Source organism: Olea europaea, chromosome 19 (assembly GCF_002742605.1).
Source record: "Olea europaea var. sylvestris chromosome 19, O_europaea_v1, whole genome shotgun sequence".
In the NCBI taxonomy this organism is placed as follows: Eukaryota; Viridiplantae; Streptophyta; class Magnoliopsida; order Lamiales; family Oleaceae; genus Olea; species Olea europaea.
The window spans coordinates 12,155,767-12,166,882 of NC_036255.1; the positions used below are offsets into that span (position 1 = coordinate 12,155,767).

General features: G+C 32.8%; 1 protein-coding gene across 1 annotated transcript in view; it reads left to right on the plus strand.

Annotated features, from left to right (window-relative positions):
* LOC111368364 (transcription factor BIM1-like) overlaps nt 1-11,116 on the plus strand; it is a 17,988-nt gene extending 6,872 nt beyond the window's left edge. The window contains exons 2-15 of the mRNA XM_022989593.1: nt 647-800; nt 895-956; nt 1,268-1,303; nt 2,184-2,390; nt 3,136-3,229; nt 3,306-3,358; nt 3,402-3,491; nt 6,880-7,090; nt 7,158-7,254; nt 7,714-7,783; nt 7,896-7,991; nt 8,520-8,941; nt 9,724-9,853; nt 10,417-11,116. Of these exons, the coding sequence (XP_022845361.1) occupies nt 647-800; nt 895-956; nt 1,268-1,303; nt 2,184-2,390; nt 3,136-3,229; nt 3,306-3,358; nt 3,402-3,491; nt 6,880-7,090; nt 7,158-7,254; nt 7,714-7,783; nt 7,896-7,991; nt 8,520-8,941; nt 9,724-9,853; nt 10,417-10,515 (1,821 nt within the window). The 3' untranslated portion in view covers nt 10,516-11,116. The remainder of the gene's footprint in view (nt 1-646; nt 801-894; nt 957-1,267; nt 1,304-2,183; nt 2,391-3,135; nt 3,230-3,305; nt 3,359-3,401; nt 3,492-6,879; nt 7,091-7,157; nt 7,255-7,713; nt 7,784-7,895; nt 7,992-8,519; nt 8,942-9,723; nt 9,854-10,416) is intronic.

Consider the following 11,116-nt stretch of genomic DNA (forward strand, 5'->3'; position numbering starts at 1 on the left):
TTCTATTTCCCCCCCCCCCCCCCCCCCCCCCGAAACGATGAAGAAAATTAACTAGGTCAGCTGGAAAACAAGAGAAGAAACACCATAACTCTTGATAGACACTTGATAGCATACATGTGGATTTAATGTTTCGTTCCATATGAATATGGAGTGAAAAGCTTTTGTATAATACCTACGTGGGAAGGAAAAAAACTAGATTTTTCGACAGTTCATCTGTCGACAGTTGTTGCTAAACTATCGTTCTTGACAGTTAGCCTCAGTAATTCTGGATAGATGAACTTGTCGATAGATAAAATGTCGGGAACGACAGTTCAGTCCTTACCTCAACTTAGTGTGTTTCACATTAATTTCGATCTTACATAAGTAAGTTCGTAAAGGGTGACTTGAAGTAATATGGGTGATACACGTTGTATATATTTGGTGGAAATCTTGATAGACACTTGATATATCTTTCGTTTCAATGTTTATGTTACATATGTCATAACCTTGCTTTCACTTGCAATCCACTTGTTGTGTGTAGTACTCGTTGTATTCGGGTAGAACTCTTGATAGACATTTCACAGCATACTTGTGGTTTTTAGTACATATACGGATAGAAATATTATATTACGGTATGATGCGTTCATTTCTCGTTTTGTCTTTGCAGACATGGTTTCAAGCCTCTTGTTCCGAAGACAGTGACAATGAGGAAGCTTGTGTTAGTTCGGGGGATGGTGACGATGATGAAGTTCCCTACCCTGGGGCGGGAAACATTGAGCGGGACTCAATTGCTTCCGCTAGCGGCATGGCAAAGGGGGACGGTAAGTTTCTTATGGGAAAATTTTGATCTGATTGGTCACGGTTAGTAGTACAAGTTTTGATTAAATGTTTAGGGTCCTCTGCAAAATTTTGTAGGTGGTGCGAGTGAAATACCGATGGAGGCCATCACAGTTGTGCCCATGGATAAGCCACCTATCGTAAAGATGATGTGATCTGCACACCTACAACGTCTTGTATAGTCTACTGGGACTCCGTACACAAGGGAGACTGCAAAGAGAGGGAAAAAATAAGTGAGCAATTCTTTTTTGTTTTGACAACTTTGATAGTACAATTGCATTCGAAAACTTAAATGCCATGAAATTTGGAACCTGATATATGATTGCACTTATTGAGCTCATACTAGATACAATAAAACTCTACTCCGATACAGTTTATAATGCAAATGTATTGAATCATAAACTCTACACACCTTTCTGAAATTCTATCAAACGTTTTGTTATTTTGTGAGGTGATTGATAAAGATAGCATGGACCTGAACGGTATTGTATTTTTTCACCTTGCTTTCTACGTGCTTTGTCTCGAAATATTCATTTTACTGATGCATATGTACAAATTAGGGCTGTAAATATATCGGATCTGATCCGATCCGTTTAGAAATATTATCCTATCCGATAATCCAACGAATATTTGATTTTTAAATCCATTTTTGATTTGCTATGTTATTGGATATCTGATCCGAATTTTAAAAAAAAATATTTTTTTCACCATTTTTTCGGGTAATATGATTTTTTTCCAAAAAATATTTTAACTATCTTGATGGGCTCACCTATTATACTAAAAGGCCCAAATCAATTTTTTATCCAAGTGATGCTTCTTTAGTTCCTTGTTTAAATGAGACTTTTCTTGGAATATTTTAGTAATCTTCCAATGTGAGATACTAACTTTTTAAAGGATGCTCATTTTCCAACATTTTAGTAATATTTCAATGTGGGATATTAGTCAATTGTCAACTCTAAGTGTTAAAATAAACTTCAACAATATTATAATCACAAATAATATCAATTTAAACAATGTAAATTATTTTTGGACATATTAATTATTAGTTTTTGATGTTATAAAATAAACTACTATAGTTATTTTTATTTTATTTTAATTAATAAAAAATTAAATCTCTTTGAATATTTCAATTAACAATATTATACTATTATCTAATATTATTTATTATTTGAAAATTATGTGTAAAGCATAATATAATTTTCAAAATGGAAAAAATTATGTTTATTAGATTATAATATAATATATAAAATATATTATATTATTATAATAAATCGGATTGGATTGTTATCGGATTGGATCGACCTATATCCATATTTGCTCTATTTAGTTAACGGATTATCGGATTTGGATCTTAATCGAATTATCAGACTAAAACCCTAAATCCATCTTCCATTAATTTCATCGGATTCGGATTAAAATTCAATCCATTGACAGTCCTAGTACAGATTCGTACTCATGACCCGCAAAGTATTGCTCGACACATTCTTGTTGTAATGGGAGGTGGAACCAATCGATGTCCATGTCAAAAAAAGAGCGACTTTGACAATGTTCCACTTCATGTGACTGCAGAGAATGTATAGAGGAACATTTTGTTTTACATTATTGTATATTTATTTTTTGGAAAATGTTGGTTATGTTCAAGTGACATTCATTATCAAAGAAACTGTGTGGATTTAGTACGAAAAATGTTGGTACAAAAACTATTTTTGGTGCACTTTGTAAGTTTCTTACTTTTTGAACTCGTTCGACCTAGAGATTAAAACTGGTATCCAATTGAAAAATAGGAATTTGTGCGTTTTATAAATTTGTCGCTTTCGAAAAATAAGGAAATTGGTGCATTTTATAGGTTTCTCACTTTCGAAAAAATGAAAATTATAAGTTTAACCAATATCGGGATCGTAGTTTATAAATGGAAATTATAGAGATTATAAGTTTCTCGTTTTCGGAGAAATGAAAATTGGTGCATTTTATAAGTTTCTCCTTGAAACGCCAATGAGGAAATGATAATGAATGTCTTGAACAATACAAGTACACTTTGTGGTTGAAGGCATAATCCACACCTTGAAAGACTAGAGAAGCTCTTGTGAGACTCCCATATTGAAACAGTTAATTGATACGAGATAATGGGTTCACCTACCCCAGCAACGACCCATTCAACCCCAATATGCATCCGTCAATACTGAGTACGGCCACTAAATTTCTATCATTTTATCCTTGGACGATGAGGAGGTAAGCGTCGAGCTCCCTGGTGTCGAGTTCGACGAAATGTCAAGTGCAAAATCTAAGTTACTGAACAGCATGCTCGATTAAGTTTTCGAGGTCAGTGGTCCGATCGAATCACTGTCCAACTCGGATGAGTGGCTGGCTCACATTCCATCTCCAGAAATAATTGTCGTAAGCTCTGATGGAGAAAGTGAGAGAGAAGCTTAAAATGTCAATAGAAATGCAAGTGTGCAATAAATGACCATTTTGTAGGAAATTATGTATAGTATTTTGTGGTAGGGATGATTTTGGTCACGTCCTCTGCGTCCATGCAGTAACAGTATGTCCATAATAGGTAACCGATATATTGTATTTTTTTGAAGCCATTATTGTTCCTAACTGTTGAGAATTACAAAGACCATCTGTCAAGAACCACATATGAACTGTCGGGACATAATATTGGTGTTTTGCTTGTGAATTATCGTTTCATGAAAATCAATTTTTCATTTCGACAAACTATTAGTTGAAACTAATAGAACCATAATGATTAGCTAAGTTTATAATGAAAATAACGTATACATTCCATTTGTACTAATGAAATCGTAATGATCAGTACTTTACTTGTGAAATATAATGACCAATTTTTTGTTGGCATATGATAATAACAACAAATTAATAACATAAGTTTAGAATGTATACTGGATAGGGAGAACATTTTCGGGATTACATTTGACAACCACTTTTACCACCAATTTAAGTCTTCACCGTTGCGTATTTCAACCGGAGGTATATTCAAGTTAGGGACTTTAAACTTCAATTCAATTTGAGTACGAGGATCAAGAATATCAAGTTTGTCCTTCAACCTTAATTAAAGTTCAGCTACGGTAATGCTTGTCGACACCAGAATCGAAGTAGTATTGTCCCCTCTTCACTTCCATTCGTCATCCGCACGAACAAACTTTTCCCCATGTGACATGATGAATCTCAAATGATTACTCATACCTGAAATGTTGGGATTGTAACGGTAAGAATTCAAAATCAATAAATTGGCATTTAATAGCATGAAGGTGGCACTGCATAATACGTAAATCCGTACAATAGCAAAAGGTCAAATGAAGGGTTTCCATCGTTTTGAAGTGTCCAAATTGACAATAAAGCTGTATATCCCGATAGTTTATAAATGTCAAATTTGACAGTTTAACTATTGAAAATGTCGGGAAGCAGACAACAGTAAGTGGAACTCAAGCTTCTTCAGCATAGCACATTAGGTGTGATCATTACTATTGAGCTACCAAATGACAAAATGAAAATATCATATTGGCCTTGTCATTAAAGTGACATTTAATGAAAACAATGTTTGGTTTGAATGGAAAAAATTATTTAAAACCTTAATGGTGATAATTATATTTTGTGAAGGACTCCAAAACCAAACAAATCAATGCATAATAGTTTCAAAATTTTCAAATTAATATGTCTATGTTGTATTTAATATTTACAAAACAAAAGGCTATAAGAGTAAAATATATATAATTTGTAATTGCTAATTTCTTAAAATGGATGAATAATACAACAGAAATGTCTTCTTGATAAGTGTAAATGAAGAAGATGGAGAAAAGTTAGGGTTTGTAGTTTATGTTTCATTTTTGAATTTCTTTTATCCCCCTTTTATTAACAAAAATTAATATTAATCAATAAAATACACATTTATTCATGTTTTGTATATAGAAATTAAATAATCACACCAAATCAATGCTTTTCCTTCAAATCAAGCATTAAATGCTACTAAAAATGTGTCATTAGGAGTAATTTAGACTTTTCACCCCCAAAAGTGACACTTTTGCTAACATAAAGTGAAAATAACAAAATTTTTGAAACTTTCATTTTTTGTGACATTTTTGTAAATTTTCCTATATTTAATACCCATCACAATCAAAAGTAGATTCATGATCAATTCACATGAGATACGTGGAATTCATACATACCCACCCATGTGGGCACTCTTGCAAAATTTCAATTCAAATAAAATACTAATAAGTGACAATTTCTTTTAAACTTCAATAACTTAAGTCTAATTTATCTGAATTAATTTTTTCTTGAGTCCAAGACTTTTAATTAATTACAAGCTTCAACAAGAGCTCAATATTGATATACTAAATTTTGTTCCATAATTATCTAATTATTTAACCTAACTAAAATAGAAATTAAAATCATATTCTATTTTAATCCCCAACTTTTAAAAATATAACAAACAAATTCTTTTTTTATTCTATTTTTTTTTTGGTTTACTACAGTTATTTACTATCTTAACATCTATATCAAAACGTCGGACGTTACTCACTATCTTAACATCTGTTCCAATTCTTTAATGAAATTATTGACGTTGCTAATGGAATATACATGTGGCGTTCCATCACGCCGTTGACAAATTGTTATGTTTTCTACTACTCACCAAATTTTGAAAAATGTTTTCAATTGTTTATTAAACTTTCAAATTGTCTTTGAATATTCACTAAAATTTGAAAGTCTTTGATTGCTCACTGAACTTATAAAAATGACATCGACTTATTATTAGTTAAAAAATATGTAGTGCAATCGCACAGTCGCTTAAAAATAATAAAGTTGACAAACAAGTCAAGGTTGTCAATTTCACGATAAATAATTACTTAATTACACAATAGTTAAATTTAATTTTAACATTTTTTTTTGTAAAATTTTAAATTATTTTTATCGTTTGAAAAATTCAAATTTATTGTATGTTTCGTTGTTAAAATCATATCAATATTTAGATTTTGCAACCTAATACACAATAAATTTAATTAAATGAATTTCATTCACTTTTGATCCTTCCAAAAAAGAATCGTGTTTCGTTTCAAAAATTCAAAATTTAATTAAATTCATTTGTGTGTTTCGTTATAAAATCCATTTAATTAAGTTTATTATATTTCTTTGCAAAACTCAAATATTAATTAAAGTTTAACAATAAAACAAACAATAAATTTGAATTTTTCAAATGAAGAAAATAGTTTAAAATTCTACAAAATATATTAAAATTAAAATTAACTATTTTGTAATCAAGTGATCGTTCTCATGGAATCGATAATTTGAATTCATTTGCCCACTTTATTACTTTTACGCGCTCGTGAGATTGCGCTACATATTTTTTAATGAACAATAGGTCAACGTCATTATTATAAGTTTAGTGGCCAAAATTCAACCACCTCAAAATTAAGTGAGCAATCAAAGATTTTTTTTTTCAAAATTTAGTGAGTAATCGAAGACCTTTTTCAAAGTTTAATGAGCAATTAAAAATATTTTTCAATTTGTGGTTAGCAATCGAAAACATTACAATTTGTTAACGGTGTAATGAGACGTCACGTGTATATTTTGTAAGTCACCTCATGTTGAATAATTGCAATGGATCTTAAGATAGTGAGTAACGTTCAACATTTTAATAAATTTAGTCATCAAAGCTCGACATCTTAAATTTTAATTAGTAATCGAAAATGCCGAGATAAGTTCAATGACCATTGGACAATTAACTCCACGGTTATCAAACAACACCCGTCTCATAGCGCAAGTCTCAAACCGATTAATTTAGCCACTCGGGACATAACCAAATAGTGCAAAAGATATAAGTGAGGTTGTATCAGTCTTATTGATAATTGAGTGTAATGATTATATTTTTGATATATGAAATTGAACTTTTTATGGATACCAATATACAGATAAATTCTTACCTAGCATCCCGTCATTTACCTCACTCACTATTTGGATCACTACTTGGAGCGGTGGGACAATTGGGGTTCAACCTCAAACCGATTAATTTCAGTAGCTAGGGCTTCAATAATAACTGAGTAATAGATTTCGGATAAATTAGGCTCTGATTTCGCACTTCTGTTCTGGAACATTCATTCAAACCGGTTAGACGGGCCAATTCTCAGTGGTAGTTCAGGTTTTAGGGTACTAGTATATATTTGTGGAGTAGTTGGATTTGGAGATCTTTTGCAAATGGTTAGGATCAATGCCCACCAGGATGAGGATGAAGGAACGCCCGATAGCTCTTCAACAGGAGGTACGTGTGCGTGTGCGCTTGTCTGTGTGTATTGTCGTTATAGTTTTTGAAGTTTTGAATTGGGCAGGAAAAGAGGAGAGGAAAAGAGATGATCAGAAAGTGAATGCTTTAAGGTCAAAACATTCAGAGACGGAGCAACGTAGGAGAAGCAAGATTAATGAAAGGCAATTTTTCTTTTCTTTTTTTCGTTTGAGTTACTCTATCTTGGTGATTTTGAGTGTTGTTTAGTTGTAGGAGTTTGATGTGATTTATGTTACTAGCCCAAACGCGATGGATAGACTTCTGTTGGAAAAAAAAATGATTTGCTGAGGAAAAAAGATATCAATTTTTATTTTTGAATATGTCAATTTAAATATCGCGTTTTTTGTATATGCCAATTTAAATATTGCGATAGCATTTCTTCAAGAGTTCTAACTGAGAGGGTGGCTTCCACATCTCTAAGTGCAGAATTCTCATTTTAGACAATTGGAAATGTGTTATATTGGGTATTGGAAATTAATTTTTCTGACTTAGACTGAATTTGAGCACTACATTGTCCTTACTTTCGGCTTAGATATTCATTTGAGTTTTGTTTCAAATCGTTGAAGGATGGAGAGGAGTGAATATAAGTTTATTTGTTGCAGATTTCAAATTTTAAGAGAGTTACTACCGGAAAATGATCAGAAGAGAGATAAAGCTACACTTTTATTGGAGGTTTGTTATTCCAGTTTAGTGCCTCAAATTCTTTTATGTTATCTGACAGTTATTTGCAAAATATGTAATTGTTATACAAATTCTCTTAAGGTTTCAATTATACTTATTGCAGGTTATACGGTATACCCGCTTTTTACAGGAGAGGTTACAAATGTATGAGGGAACGTACGAAGGTTGGAGTCCAGAGCCCACAAAGTTGATGCCATGGGTAAAATTTATATGATCCTTTGTTCTTTATGTTATTCTTGGTAACTTCAGTGTCTCTCTCTCTCTCTCTCTCTCACACACACACACACACACACACACACACTCTGATACTTTAGCTAGAGCAGGAGTGATTAAGACTGCATTGATTCTCTTTTCTTGTATGTTAGATAGCTGTTTTATTATCATGGAATTTTTGAAGAGAGTGTATTATATAATACTTTGGCCTTAACTTTAGTTTCATGTTATAAGTGTAAAGCTTATGCAAGAACTAATATGAACTTGTGTATCTTTTGTCAAAGTAAGTTAGGTTTATGATGTGAAATTCACTCTGTGAAGTCACTTGCAGAACTCGTTAATCAAACATGTTTGGAAATCTTTGTAATAAGGAAATAAACACACTTTGTAATGTAGTAACTTCGTGATGAACTGAGAAAACAAAAAAGTGAGCCTCTCATTTTAGGATTGAAGTTTTCTATTTTATTTTAATGCAAAAGAAATGCAACATTTACCTCTGATCCTTTGCTACCAGAGAAGCAATTCTGGGCCAGTTGAAAGCTTGATCGACCAATCTCAACTAGTAAGGAACAGAACAGATCATGAAGACAATTATATTGTCAATCCAACGATGCTTAACCATGCACAAAACTCAGTGGAGTCTGACGTGAGTAGGGACATCTTACACAAACCAACAGAAAATCCACATGTGGCAGCAAACGACACTATTCATCTTAACATTCCTCGTCAGTCAAATTTGTTGGAGGGTGTGTCATGCCAACCTTCTCAGGTATCATTTTTAGATGCTGAGCAAATGACACCTCAGTTACAATCCCAGTTTTGGGTGGGAAAATCATGTGCAAATGAGTCATCTGTTCCTATCTACATTCCAAATGAGGTCGAAGAGCAGAAGAGTGAAAGTGGGGAGGCTAGCATCTCAAGAACCTACTCCCAAGGGTAAGCATCGGATTATAAAAAATCTGTGACTATTATGTACCACATTTGCATTCTAGTGCTGTTTAATTTTGTTTGATCAGATTTATATAATTATATTTGTTCTCTTGCTGAAGAAAACTAGTAAATCGGCTAAGAGCTGCATTTTTACTCATAGTTACTATGTGCATGAATTGAATTACTTGGAAATAATTTTGAAAAACCCATTACGTTGGTTTACATATATAAAGAGCATTTACTTAAATTTCCATAGACTGCATTTGTTAGCTTGTTCATGTTTGATGACCTTGTATTTTGGTTGGTATGATCAAACCAAATTACCTTTTTAACTTCTCCTATGCAATTTCGGCAAATGGTTGAATTGGAAATTTTCATTTATAAAGGTGATGGCATGGGTGGTTAGGATTTTGGAATATGGGGAATTTTTTTATCTTCAAACACATAATTTACATCTATGCCTATTTAGAGCCTGGTTTCACCTGGTCAAGTGATTTGAAGGTTGACTTTCCCTCCTATGGTAGATTACATGTTTGCTTAGATTTAAATTGCAGATGCGGGTTTAGTAGGTCCTCCTAATTTTAAAGTAATTGCAGACTTTCTGTGCAACCTATTTGGGTTAGTAGGTCCTCTTGATTTAAGTTATGGCAGGGTGTTGTTAACTGATCAGTCAACTTCTGTTGGTGCCAGTTCTGAAGTTCTTTGTGCTCATGAATCACTGGACAAGCTTTTCATAATTATTTGAATGTTATTTTGTTTTAATATTGTGGATTTTGGTGCTTAAACAGCTTGTTGGATACCCTTACCAATGCCCTGCAATCATCTGGTGTAGATTTGTCCCAAGCCAGTATTTCTGTGCAACTTGATGTTTGCAAACGTGCAAATAGTAGTAGTACTGCTACAATGTTCAGTTTGAAGGTTCGTTTAGCTTTCTTTATTTGTATTATTTAGATATAGTTGGTTTGTGGGTTTTGTTGGGAGACAAGAAAAAATAAAATGAGAGGAAAATAACTTATTTGTTGCTTACACAAATTTGGAAGCCCAACATTCACCTAAATTGTAGGAATTATGGAAATTAGAAAATATACTATAATTATTTTTATACCAAAAATATTGGATAGTTAATATAATATTAGAAGGCTCATAATGGATTCCTTGTTTCTAGTTCCCATTTAGAACCTCATCTCCTTCTCTTTCTTTTCCGTAATCATGCAAAGAGAGAAGACTTCCTTTTGGATTTTCTTTCTTTTAATTAGAATTCCATTTTTATTCTAGCCTCGGTCTTGCATGAGTGTGTTCTATTCCTTTATTTCACTGTATACAATATTTGTTTGTATTTATGGTTTTATCCTGTTACCTTTGTACTATCGGTTAGATACATTTGAGGCCTTTGTATGCAATTTATCATAATCTCATATTTTTAGTGTGTTTTGAAGAAAAATATTAGTTGCTTATAGTTTTCTATTTTGCCGATCATTCAGGATCACGAGAACCCATCTGGTGTTAGTTCTGCAAATTTTGGGGATACTGGTGAGAATTATGTCCATCCTCGTAAAAGGCTAAGGGCAGAGACGAGCTAGTGTGTCATATGTATTTGGAAGTTTTGTTCTCATTTGTTCCATATTTCCTTCGTTCCCCTGATCTTTGGGGGTGGGGACAAAATACGAGGAGAAACGTTTTACATTAGAGAGTCCTGAGTCCACAAACAGCTCTGTCTGGACTAAGTGCACAGGCCTTGCTTTTTTGATCGGTTGAGGTGCCAGAATTTTTCTAGAATCAGCTTAAATATGTTTTCTTTCTGTACTAGCTGGATAAAGGCTTCCATTTGATTATGAGAAGCTGCCTTTGATCTTGTTCTCAATATGGAAGTTCAATTGTCGCCGTTTGGTTTTTGCATTTTTCATATGAACGCGATGCAAGTACTTTTGTGTTTGTCATTGTGATATTTCTGTATTCGCTAACAACAGTTATGCATCCCAGTTTTTCATACGGGAGGAAGGAATGTAGGTTCACATTTTCGAGCAATTTCTCCCAGCCAATTTCCTTCATAAAGCTGGAAAAACTTAGACAAGACTGTTGTAAGGTTTAATGGTCTGGTCGAGCAAAGCATGCATCCATTGTTTCCTTCTCTCAAGAACTTCGAGGTTTATTTTGTGAATGTCTACTGTTGCTTTCTTTTTA